The sequence below is a fragment of the Scomber japonicus genome, chromosome 20, assembly GCF_027409825.1.
Source record: "Scomber japonicus isolate fScoJap1 chromosome 20, fScoJap1.pri, whole genome shotgun sequence".
NCBI lineage: Eukaryota > Metazoa > Chordata > Actinopteri > Scombriformes > Scombridae > Scomber > Scomber japonicus.
In genome coordinates, this window is record NC_070597.1 from 2,600,928 (window position 1) to 2,614,545 (window position 13,618).

A 13,618-nucleotide genomic window follows, 5' to 3' on the forward strand; every position below is an offset into this window, starting at 1 on the left:
ATCATATGCAGATCCAACATCTCTCTGTATTTTACTGGTGAATAGGACACATTAGTGTATAAGACGCTCCCCACTTTGCAATGAAAAAAATATTGTTTATTGTCTTATACACCAGGTTTTACGATAATTTAAAGCAGCATAAACTTCTATTATAAGAGAGTCATGCCATTTGAGCTCTCACAGGCCACATAAAATAACATGGAGGGCCGGATTCGGCCCGCAGGCCTTGAGTTTGACCCGTGGTCCAATGTGTGTCCAGCCTCAGTCTGTGGATTTATCCGTCTATTAACTTCCTGCATGTTCCACTGTCGCCTCTCACACAAGAATCATAATGAAAATCAAGTTTTTGTTTGTTTTTTATAGGAAATTTAGGCCTGAACAACGATGATGAGGTGACAGAAGCAGAAAGTACAAAGTGTACTACACATTTCTTCATGTGGTAAACACCTTCAAACATCGTCATGAGAAAGTTTCACTTTGAATAGTGTGGTCAGAGCTTTACTGCACTCTTTCACCATCAATCGTTTGGTTTTCACAGCATGCTGTGGTTCAACTTTCCACCCTTTAAAGATGTAGACATAAAAAAATAATACCTTAACCCTTACATACTGTTCATATTCTGATTCATAGTCTTTATACCAATTCACATCATCAGTCATTAATAAATGTTTGATTAATCTTGTAGAAAAGACATTCACATTCACATTTTATGACATACAACAACGTTTGAATGCTGATTTTATTAATTGAGCAGGTCAAATTGGTACATTTGCATATATAAAAATGTGTTTCAGCTGCTCAAAAATAAAAACAATGATGCATTTTAATTTTGAGCCTTTCATGCTTATATGTAATGTCTGTCATTGTGATGCAGTTTGGTGCTGTTTGCTTTTTAAAGTGAGAATTATGTTCTGTTTTCTGCTTGTAGTTTGCTTGTGGTTTGAGACGTGGTCTGTGCTCACGTAAAGTGTAAATGAACATGGAAACTAATCGGGGAGGGGGGGGAGGGGGTTGTGGTATTAAGGGGATAAATTCAACAGAAAGAGAGCTGAGGTCAAACAGCTTCTATCTCTTTGTGAGTTAAGAGCAGAAACATCATTGAACAGCATTCATCTTTCTACATTTGAAGAATCTCCTGATTGGTGAGTTTATTAAATATGAATGAAAAAACATTTTACATATTGATCTGTGCTCAACTATAACATATCTCGATATAGTCTTTAAATCATAAATGTAATTATTTTGGGGCTTCAGTCCTATTTAAAAAAAAAAAAAAAAAAAGTGGTTACTTTTCTGAACAGTGACTTCAACCAGCTGTGACTGAATCTGAGTGAGTTTTTAACAACTGTGGTTAAGATATTCTTTATTGTTATGTTTTTGGAAAGTTGTTAAGGACCAAAATAAATAAGACTACTAATAAACTAATAAACTACTAATATGACTATTGTTAGCAGTAAGCATTCAATGCAGTAAAATGTTAAAATGTGTCCCTGTCTCTGTTCTGGGCTTAAACCCAGATTTTGTCAACTCCTCCCGTAAAAACCGGTGTCTAAGTTGCACCAGCATAAGACGCAGTCTGTTTTTGGGGGATGTCCTGCTGGGAAAAACACATTTCTATTAAAGACGGGTTTATATGAATGTACCAGTAGTTATGCATTTATAAACACATGTTTACACTCCAAAACTTTTTCAATTTACTTTGATTTGAAACACAATAAAAATATATTACATCTGAAAGTGAGTCAGGTTAATGGTCCGGTAATGATTTCACTGAACTGGACCGCTATATTAACTCAGACTGGGTTCGGGTTAGGCTGAGTTTCATCCACCCATCCGTCTTCTGCCGCTTATCTGGGGACGGGTTGCGGGGGCAGCACCCTAAGCAGGGAAACCCAGACTTCTCACCCTATCTCTAAGGGAGAGCCCAGCCACCCTACGGAGGAAGCTCATTTTGGCCGCCTGTACCTGTGATCTAGTTCTTTCGGTCACTTCCCAAAGCTCATGACCAGAGGTGAGGGTAGGAACCAAGATCGACTGGTAAATCCAGAGCTTTGCCTTTCGGCTCAGCTCTCTCTTCACCACGACGGATCTGTGCAGAGTCCGCATTACTGCAGACGCCGCACCGATCCGCCTGTCGATCTCCCGCTCCATCCTTCCCTCACTCGTGAACAAGACCCCGAGGTACTTGAACTCCTCCACTTGAGGCAGAATCTCATCCCCGACCCGAAGAGTGCACTCCACCCTTTTCTGGTTGAGGACCATGGTCTCGGATTTGGAGGTGTTGATTCTCATCCCGGCCGCTTCACACTCGGCTGCGAACCGATCCAGTGAGAGTTGGAGGTCACGGTCTGATGAAGCCAACAGGACCACATCATCCGCAAAAAGCAGTGACCCAATCCTGAGGTCACCAAACCGGACCCCCACAACACCCTGGCTGCACCTAGAAATCCTGTCCATAAAGATTATGAACAGGATCGGTGACATCGGCTGAGATTCAATTAACCTTTTAAAAGAACACAGTAACTTTACATATGTGATACAGTGTGTAGCTGTGTGCTCACTGAGTCCATAAAACTCTTCATCAGATCTGTCGCTGTGTGCAAATATTGCACCCAAGTCGCAGTAAGTCTCACCAAGCTCACTGTCCTCTGACTCTGTGTCAGTGCCAGAGTCAAACTAAGCATCATCCTCTGTTGCATCCAGTGGAAGAACAACAAAGTTAGTGAATCTTTTTTCTTCAGATCTGTGCTTGTACTGTTTGTCTCAGTCACAGGCCAATAATCTCAATATAAGCTCAATTTTTTCTTTACAAAAGCTGAACAGAAAGGATAAGACATTGGATCATTGGATAGATCCTTGATCTTTATAACATCATATTTGAATAACAGGGTCGATGACAGAAATTCATTGTACTTTGTACACTGTAGTTTTATGTGAAAGGTTAGTGTTGTCCAACAATATCTCACAGTACATGTGTCAGTGTTAGTTCCTTGACATGTTGAATTATAAATACTATCAATAAAAAGTAGAGAGGATCCGTCCCTTCTCTGACAGACTATAAAACCTCTGCAACCTGTTCCTTCCTCCTCAGCGATTCATTCTCAGGCAGTAAAGTTACATTTTCACACTTTTACAGTGTGTGTACAAACCTGATGTATTTGTGTGTGTCACTATGGTCAGAGGGTGTGACAATGTGTGTGTCTGTGGTACATTTATAGAAGAGGTGACCATGAAACCATGAGTCCGGTTTCTACCGAAACCTGTCTAACCAAACCTTTTTTAGCATGTTATACTTCTTTATTTAACTGTGTGTGTTCCTGTTGTACAGCTGTACTCCTGACTGCTGAGATGAAGTATTCATACCAAACCGCTGGAGGAGTTGGTCATACTGCAGAGATGAAGCGTCCATACCTAACCGCTGGAAGAGTTGGTCTTACTACAGAGATGAAGCGTCCATACCTCATTACTGGAGGAATTGTTCTTATTGTAGGACTTTCAGGCCTCATGTGGTGGCTTGTGGTGAGTAGCACATTCTGCTAACAGTGAGAATGGTTTTACACTTAGTTTCCACTCCAACATCGTGTGTTTGTGTGTGTGTGTGTAATTTAATGTTGTGGTAGAAAAAGGATAAGAAACAAGTAGAGAGGTTTTACTTTAGTCTTTGAACTGCAGCAGTGAATAAACATGTTAATCAGAATGTCTCAGAGTGATCTTAAAGTCTGTAAAGTCAGAATAAATATGTGTTCTGAGTTTGACATATCACAGAAAAGTGTGTTGTTAACCATCCTGCCAAATTTGAATGATTAAAAAACTTCCTGTTTGATGGCGAAGCATCGACATTGTCCGTGCTGCCGCACCCACCAGGAAGAACAGAGGCGAAAGATTTTGATAATTTTTCATCTTCAAGGTCTTCTTGACATTAATCAAACATGCACCTATATTTGTGTTTATGGCAAGTTGACATAATGATTATTATAATTAGATGTCCAAGGTTACAGACCAATTCTAGCACTTGGTCATAGATGTTTGACAGGATACGGACAGGAAACCCAAAACTGACTCATGCCTCATCTCATCTATGACAGTTTAATTAATACATTATTTGACATCAAGTAAAGTGGTAGCATTTTGATTTGACATTAACATATTATGACAAAGACAACTTCTGGTCATGTCACTTTGATTCATGTCAAGTTGTCCATGCATTTGTTACTTCTAGGCTGGAGTACTGTAATTCATTATTATCAGGCTGTCCTAACAAGTCTCTAAAGACTCTCCAGCTGGTCCAGAATGCAGCTGCTCGTGTTCTGACAAAAACTAGAAAGAGAGATCATATTACTCCCATCTTGGCTTCACTGCATCGGCTTCCCATAAAATTCAGAATAGAATTCAAAATCCTCCTCCTCACCTTCAAAGCTCTTAATGGTCAGGCTCCATCATATCTTAAAGAACTGATAGTACTTTATGTACAGAATACTGCACTCCCAGCAGGCAGGTCTACTTGTGGTTCCTAGTATCTCTAAAAGTAGAATGGGAGGTAGAGCCTTCAGCTATCAGGCTCCTCTCCTGTGGAACCATCTTCCAGATTTGGTCCGGGGGGCAGACACCCTCCCTACATTTAAGAGTAGGCTTAAAACGTTCCTTTTTGATAAAGCTTATAGTTAGGGCTCCTAGAGCTCTTAACTTATGCTGCTATAGGCTTAGACTGCCTTCAATGTGCTTCTCTCTCCTCTCCTTCCTCTCTCTCTCCTCTCCTTCCTCCTCTTCCTCTCTCTCCTCTCCTTCCTCTCTCTCTCTCTCTCTCTCTCTCTCTACTCCAACCGGTCCAGGCAGATGTTCTCCCACTCTGAGTCTGGTTCTGAGGGTTTTTTCTCTCCACTGTGTCTCATGTGGGAATGTTGGGTCTCTTTAAAGTTAAAACCTGAAGAGTTCGGTTTAGAACCTGCTCTATGTGGAAAGAGCCTTGAGATAACTCTGTTGTGATTTGGCGCTATACAAATAAAGATTGATTGATTGGTTGTCTAATTTGGAGGATTTATCAAACAAATTTAATGTCAACTTGTTATTACCAAAACCGAATGACACTTAATGACATTGACATTGACATTTATGACATTGACATAATGTTTATGAAACATTCATGACTGTGTCATGTAACGATACCTTCAAGTAAACATGTTTAACTGACACGTTCAGTAGCAGCATTTTCTCATCATGCTGACAAAAAACATTCAGACTTCAACCTGGATTTACTGCTGCACTTTATATGACTGTCGTTTCTTTTCATGTTACTTTGAATAAATCATAAAATCTTTGTTGTGTAACATCACCTGTTCTTTCCTTCTTCTGCCCTCCAGACCTCTTCCCTCCAGACCTCTTCCCTCCAGACCTCTGCGCTCCAGACCTCTGAACCATTTCCACTCGACATGGCTGATGATGCCGTTGATGACATGTACGAAGGCTGCAGAGAGAAAATGGAGGAGAAGGTCAATAACACATACTTCAAAAAAGAGTTAGTGGGAAAATTTAAAGATACCTGGGAAAAAGCAGAAACATGTTCAAACAAAAATCATTCAGGGGATGAGGGTCTCACCAAAAACCACAGGCAGGCAATCTGTGTTTACACAGCTGAAATACCCAACATTTATAAAGAATTCAATGAAGCAGTCCGCACCGGTAAGAAAAACTACACCAGCTCCTTCAAATTCAAATTCCACTATTTCCATTTCTGGCTGACTGATGCCATACAAATCCTGAATGAAAAAGAAAAAGAACAGTGTCAAACTTCTTATAGAAGAACCAAAGTTGGGTTCAGTGGCACACTTCACGAGTACATTCGGTTTGGTACGTTTGCCTCCAGCTCTAAACGTACAGATCTTGCACATTTTGGTAACGAGACCTGCTTTGAAATTGAGACCTGTTTAGGAGCCTACCTGAAGGATTATTCAAGATTAAACAGTTGGGAGCAAGAGGTGCTTATCCCCCCCTATGAAAAATTCAAGATAACCAATATTACTGAAGGTAGGGGTAAATATGAACCTATGCCTGAATGTGAGAAGGTCTTCATTCTGAAAAGTGAAGGAATAGTCAGTAACCTAAACTGCAAAGCTGCAAAAAAATGAGAGAGCAGAGTTTCCTCACATCTATGACTGTGTGCAGGATTTACATTGATGTCTATGTGCAGCAGGCCATATATCTGTATGGGATCAATACATGAGTGATATCAGGAAAAAATGCAGGGTTGAGCGTAGCTCAGCGGGTAGAGCACCCGCCCCATGTGTTGAGGCTATAGTCCTCGTTGTAGGTGATCCCGGTTTGAATCCCGTGCCGTGCGATCTTATCCCTAACCCTTTTTTGCAGTATATAACCATATTTTTGCAATATATAAGTATTTTTTGCAGTATTTTTGCAGTTTGTAACAGTATTTTTGCAATATATAAGTATTTTTTGCAGTATTTGTGCAGTATATAACTGTATTTTGTAATATATTACAGTGTACATTTGTACGTAGTATGTAGTATCAGGAATTTATCTACATTTTAGATTTATATAATTGCAGATTATTTCACACAGAGATTGTTTATTAGGGCCTTAGTGCTGACCAGTACGAAGCCCTAATGTATCTGTAAACCGACATGCATGGGGGGGTGAAGGCCCGTTCATCGCTGCTTGCAGCTTTAATTTTTATTTTATCACTTTCACTGTTGAGTTAAAATTAGAATTGTTCCCTAGGGAGTTCAATAAGGATGTTATAGTTCATCACATCTTTTTCTTTATAGTTATAGTTCTTAGTGTGGATGGACTCTTAGTTTAGTCCCGGTTTTATTTTGAAATCTTTTCTCCTTGTGTTTTTTTTTACTTCCTGTGTTTCTAATCATCTCTTGTGTATTTTAAGTTCAGTTTTCTGTGATTGTTTTGGCGTGCATCTCTCATAATAAAGACTTTTTTTCATCAGTCTTGTTTTTGGTTTTCAGTCTTTGCCTTTGGGTCGGCTCTCCTTGTGACCAGAAAACTAAAGACATTTTAAAAACATTCACATTAGAGACGTTGAAACTAGAGAATTTTGACATTTCTTCTTATAGTTGATAGTGATTCATTTTATATCAGCTGACTATTGTACCCTAAACCTTTTTCAAGAATGTTACAAATATATATTTTGTTACCGACAAGTGAAGTTTAGGGAGCTGACTGAAGCTCTGAATCAGATTTACAGAGTGAGATCTCCACATCATACACTACAACATGACATATAATTGGTGGGTGATCTCTAGCACCACCTAGTGGACACAAGAAGTGTTGTTTAACCCTTTCACGAAATGGTCAAGAAAAGCCTGGGTGCTAAGACAATTACGTGCCCGCTGTGTGAACCCACCGACCGTCCAACGCTGCTTGCAGCTTTAATTTTAATTATTATATTTTTTCTGTACTTTTGTGTTTCACTCATACAGTCCTTATGAGTCAGAAGCTTTTAGACTTCAGAGTATCCAACTCTTCATAATTTAAACATAAATGATATATTAGTTAGCTTTGGTTGTTGCTTGTTGTTAGATCTGCTCTATATTACAACAACTGATGGTATAATGTGTGTCCAGCCTCAGTCTGTTAACTTCCTGCATGCATTTACTGTCGCCTCTCACACAAGAATCATAATGAAAATAAAGTGTGAATTTGTTTTTACAGGAAATGTAGGCCCCTAACAACAATGATGGTGTGACAGGCAGAAAGTGCACGTACTAAACGTGTGTGGTAAACACCTCATAAGAAAGTCACACTTTGCAAACTGAAGGCACATCTTTTCTCTGCACTTTATCAGAATCAGTCATGTGGTTTTCACAGTGTGCTGTATTTCACTTTTTCACCTATCAAAGATCAGATGTAGACATAAAAATTATATTAACTTCATAACTTCCTGCTTCTATAACTGTAGTAATAATTAAGATGAAGAAGGTTTATGTTGCTGAAGCAGAAGGAAGCATGTCTCCCTCCATTCATGAGAATTACGTTCTGTTTTCTGCTTGTAGTTGTGTCAAAGCACTTTTGGAGGTCTCACTTCCTGTCTGTGCTCACGTAGACTGAATGTAGGAAGTAATCGGGGGGGAGGGGCTGAAAGATGACAAGAAGGTTGTGGTTTGTGGTTTTAAGGGGAGCAACTGAACAGGAGGAAGCGAGCGAGCTGAGGTCAAACAGCATCTATCTGTTTGTGAGTAAAGAGCAGAAACATCATCTGGAAACTTAATAAAACTAACTGTTCATCTTTCTACATCTGAAGAACTCTGAATCTGAACTCTGAATCCTGATTGGTGAGTTTATTAAATATAAATGCTTTGCTCAAGTATAAAATCTCTTCTTTGAATCATAAAAGTAATTATCTTTGTCTTCATGTTGGTTGAATTTGGGAAGATTTCTTTCTCCAGTCCTGTCTGAACAATCGTTTGGGGCTTCAGTCCTGAATGATTTCTCATAAGCCACATGTATTTAAAAAGTAATCTGGTTAAATTAACTTTTTCTGATCAGTGACTTCACCCAGATGTTGACTGAATCTGAGAGAGTTTATAACAACTATGGCAGAGGTATTGTTATTTATTTATGCTGTTTTTTGGGACATTGTTAATGACTATTGTTTGCAGTAATCATCCAATGCAGTAAAATCAAATTCTGCTTAAGTTAAAATGTGTCCCTGGTTCTGAGTGGTCTGGGCTTAAACCCGGATCTTGTCAACTCCTAAATCTGCCCCTGGTCAGGTGTGTCTATAATGTGAAGTAGAGGTTAACTTGGATCGGGCTGACCTAAATTACCCGGCCCCGACCCGAGACCCGTACGGGTCCGGGTCCATTTTTTCTGTAGTCAACTAGGGTCCGGGTCGAATTGTATTTTACAACCTCGAGTCCCAGATCTGTTCGCTAAAATGTGTAAAACCGAGAAAACCCGAGAGACACAGAGTACGGGTCTGACTCGGGTCAGTCAGATCACGGCCAGATAAAATATGAATGTTTAGTCAATAAAGATGACTTCGTCTGCCTATGTTAACTACATGAAATACAATAAAGTGTATTATTAGTTATAGTCTGCACATTCATTTATTTAAAAATAGGGTTTCCTTAAATGTTGGGCTATTTGCGCATTTGTTTTTGAAAAGGGTAAATTCATGATTTGAAGAGCTGTGGGTGCACTCTTAAAACCAATGTGTTGAAAATAACACCATTTTTGTTGTTTTTTTAACACATCTCTATGTCCAGATAAGGACAACACAACTTGCGTTAATTTTAGCATTTTGTGTAGAACTTTGAACTCTGTGTAGAACTTTCCCCTCAGGGAAATACTGAAATTTAACACAACATTTGTTGAAATCACCATTGCACAAAAAATGTGTTGATTTCCAACACATTTGTTTTAAGAGTGTGTCGCACAAAACTGAAATGATTTCAGACAAGGTACAGTTACAACAATTATTCATCCTTTTTTCGGGGTCGGGCATAAATTATCTCAGAACTACTCGGACATCGGAACACATTTCACAGGTCCATAACATCTCGGAAGAGTCTGAGCCACTCGGATCTCGGAACGAAATTCCTCGGATCCGTTAGGGTTCGGGCACATTATTTTTTTTAAATTGTTGGAACCACTCGGATCTCAGAACAATCGTACCGTGCCCAAGCACGATTGCCCCCTAAAGTCCGTATTATTTGGCTAGTGTGAGTGCAAGTGTACCCTGCTTGAGGGAAAAGAAGCCAATTTTCCAGGGAATCCCGGGAAATCGACGATTTTTTAAAAGGCAACACTAGCTGAGCCCTGGGTTAGGGTTAGGGTCATTTCAAGCAACACTAAATGGAGAAGTCTGTTGTTCCCTGGACAGTCTGTTGTTCCCTGTCGTTCCCTGGACAGTCTGTTGTTCCCTGGACAGTCTGTTGTTCCCTGTCGTTCCCTGGACAGTTTGTTGTTCCCTGGACAGTCTGTTGTTCCCTGGTGAAGTCTGTCGTTCCCTGGACAGTTTGTTGTTCCCTGGACAGTCTGTTGTTCCCTGGTGAAGTCTGTTGTTCCCTGGTGAAGTCTGTTGTTCCCTGGACAGTCTGTTGTTCCCTGGAGAAGTCTGTTGCTCCCTGGACAGTCTGTTGTTCCCTGGTGAAGTCTGTTGTTCCCTGGTGAAGTCTGTTGTTCCCTGGACAGTCTGTTGTTCCCTGGAGAAGTCTGTTGCTCCCTGGACAGTCTGTTGTTCCCTGTCGTTCCCTGGACAGTCTGTCGTTCCCTGGACAGTTTGTTGTTCCCTGGACAGTCTATTGTTCCCTGTCGTTCCCTGGACAGTTTGTTGTTCCCTGGACAGTCTATTGTTCCCTGGACAGTCTGTAGTTCCCTGGACAGTTTGTTGTTCCCTGGACAGTCTGTCGTTCCCTGGACAGTTTGTTGTTCCCTGGACAGTTTGTTGTTCCCTGGACAGTCTGTTGTTCCCTGTCGTTCCCTGGACAGTCTGTCGTTCTCTGGACAGTCTGTCGGTCTGACTTTAACACGTGAAGATCGTTTTAGGTTAATTCTTAGGTAATAACGTTACATTTTCACACTTTTACAGTGTGTGTACAAACCTGATGTATTTGTGTGTGTCACTATGGTCAGAGGGTGTGACAATGTGTGTGTCTGTGGTACATATATAGAAGAGGTGACCATGAAACCATAAGTCCCGTAGAAATATTACAGACCTGCTGTCTAACCAAACCTTTTTCAGCATGTTATACTTCTTTATTTAACTGTGTGTGTTCCTGTTGTACAGCTGTTCTCCTGACTGCAGAGATGAAGTATTCATACCTAACCGCTGGCGGAGTTGGTCATACTGCAGAGATGAAGCGTCCATACCAAACCGCTGGAGGAGTTGGCCTTACTGCAGAGATGAAGCGTCCATACCTAATCACTGGAGGACTTGTTCTTATTGTAGGACTTTCAGGCCTCATGTGGTGGCTTATGGTGAGTAGCACATTCTGCTAACAGTGAGAATGGTTTTACACTTAGTTTCCACTCCAACATCGTGTGACTGTGTGCGAGAGAGGTTTTAATTGAGTCTAACCCACAGAAACTGTTAAAGCACGACTCAACGTGCACAGTTCACACCTTCAGTCCTGTGTGAAGTGTTTGCTTACAGTTAGTAAAACGTGCAGCTTTCACTTCAATGTTCAACATGCAACAGGATCTTTCTACTTTAACCACAGTCAGAAAGACTTTAGACTGCTAAGCAATGAAACATGTTTAACTGACACGTTCAGTAGCAGCATTTCTCATCATGCTGACAAAAAACATTCACACTTCAACCTGGATTTACTGCTGCACTTTATGTGACTGTCTTTTCTACAAGTTACTTTGAATTAGGGCTGCACGATATGGACAAATGATTACATTTCCATATTGAAACCAAATATCTTTATCAATACGATATGATTTCACACTTGTTGAAATTTTAAATTTAACAGCAGAATAATACCACAGTCATAGTTAGGGTATGGCATGTACATTTTTAAGTCAAATGCATCGTTCTGGTGCAAAATTAAGAGGTTATGGCTATAAAAAAAATGTTTAAGGCTTATTGGACTTATTAAACAAGGGGTGTCCAAACTATTCCACAAAGGGCCATGTGGCTGCAGGTTTTCATTCCAACCAAGCAGGAGCACACCAGACTTGATTCATTTAATCAGCTGATCTCAGTCTGATTGGACAAAAGTTGTCATCTTGATTGGTTGGAACTAAAACCTGCAGCCACATGGCCCTTTGAGAATAGTTTGGACATGCCTGTATTAAACCAAACATATCTTTTTCTACATTTAGTTTCTTCTAATAACTAAACTAACGGTTCTTATCAATAAAAGACTAAAATTCTAGATAACTTAGAAGTGTATCAGGATCAGAGTTGATTTATTTCACAAATCAATAAAGAAATAAAGATCTCTCATGAAGCCTTTGCTTTTTACACTAAAGCTAAAGCTGATGCATGTACATGCCAGCGTTTCATATTCAGAGGTTTGAGGCTGAGCTGCAGGGTTGAGTGAAGGTGTAACCGCTATCAGAAAATAACGTTTTATTAATCTGATTCACCGGCTGAGTCCTCCGTGCAGCAGACACGGACGTACAGGTGGAGAGTCGTCACAACTTCACTCAGTTATTTAACAATTTAATCTGCAAGAAGACGTCTTGTCCTATATCCCTGAAATCTCTACATTTGATATCGTCCATATCAGCGCTTTTTGCTATAGTAATATCTTGCACATTCATAACTAAATTTGGATACGATAAGGATATATTGTTGAGCCCCACTTTGAATAAATGATCAAATCTTTGTTGTGTAACATCACCTGTTCTTTCCTTCTTCTGCGCTCCAGACCTCTTCCCTCCAGACCTCTCCCCTCCAGACCTCTTCCCTCCAGACCTCTGTGCTCCAGACCTTTCGCCTCCAGACCTCTGTGCTTCAGACTTCTGTGCTCCAGACCTCTAAATCAATTAAACTCGACAAGGCTGATGATGCCGTTGATGACATGTACAATGGCTGCAGAGAGAAAATGGAGAAGAAGGTCATTAAGACATACTTCAGAGAAGAGTTAAAATCTCACCCAAGACCACATGCAGGCAATCTGTGCTTATACATCTGACATACACAAAATTTATAAAGAATTCAATGAAGCTGTACACAACGAGAGGAAAAACTACACCCGCTCCTTCGAATTTAAATTCCACTCTTTGCATTTCTGGCTGACTTCTGCCATACAAATCCTGAATAAAAAACGAAAGTGTCAAACTTCTTATAGAAGAACTAAAGTTAGTTTTACCGGCAAACTTCGCGACGACATTCGGTTTGGTACGTTTGCCTCCAGCTCTAAACTTACAGATCGTACAGAGTTTGGTAGCAAGACCTGCTTTGAAATTGAGACCTGCTTAGGAGCCTACCTGAAGGATTATTCAAGCCTAGAAACAGAGCAAGAGGTGCTTATACCCCCCTATGAAATATTCAAGATAACCAATATTATTGAAGGTAAGGGTGAATATAAACCTATGCCTGACTGTGAGAAGGTCTTCATTCTGAAAAGTAAACGAAAATCTAAGAGTAAGCTCAACTGCAAAGCTGCAAAGTAATGAGAGAGCAGAGTTTCCCACATCATCATTTATGACTGTGCAGGATTTACATTGATGTCTATGTGCAGCAGACTGTATATCTGAACAGGATCAATACATGAGTGATATCAGAAAAAAATGCAGATTTATTTTTATTTAGATTTTCTGTTTTTTCTTTCTTTTTGTTTTCATGCTGTTTGTATTTTTATTTCATTTAAACTTTTGATGTTGCAGTTTTGCTTTTTTTATCAATGATACGTGTTGCAGCAATATAACTTTGTGGTGTTGAACAATGACAATAAAGCTATTTCTGATTCTAACAAAGTATTCTCATCATTTAAAATAATAAAGATTAACATGTGAACAGCTGTTTGAGTCAACAACAAATCAAATAAACCAATAAAAACTCATGTTTACGTTGATAAAAAGTTTACAGCAGCTGTTTGAGTCAGATGGAAATGAAATGATCTTTTTCTCTTCAGTCAGTTTTTCAAAAGTGACATTTAAAGATAATGAAGTCATCAACTCCTCCTAACAA

At 39.8% G+C, this 13,618-nt stretch overlaps 2 protein-coding genes across 2 annotated transcripts; both read left to right on the top strand.

Moving 5' to 3' along the window:
• The first annotated feature begins 3,396 nt into the window (after positions 1-3,396).
• On the top strand, positions 3,397-6,122 carry LOC128381827 (T-cell ecto-ADP-ribosyltransferase 2-like). The gene is made up of 2 exons (XM_053341857.1): positions 3,397-3,519; positions 5,358-6,122. Exons 1-2 carry the CDS (start codon positions 3,397-3,399, stop codon positions 6,120-6,122), a joined length of 888 nt encoding a protein of 295 aa, XP_053197832.1.
• Positions 6,123-12,470: 6,348 nt separating this feature from the next.
• LOC128381481 (ecto-ADP-ribosyltransferase 4-like) lies at positions 12,471-13,213 on the top strand (the record flags this gene model as incomplete). Its single annotated transcript, XM_053341502.1, is given in 2 exon segments — positions 12,471-12,571; positions 12,573-13,213. Coding segments are annotated over 2 exon segments (630 nt in total), but the record flags the coding sequence as incomplete, so codon positions are not given.
• Between the last annotated feature and the right edge of the window lie 405 nt (positions 13,214-13,618).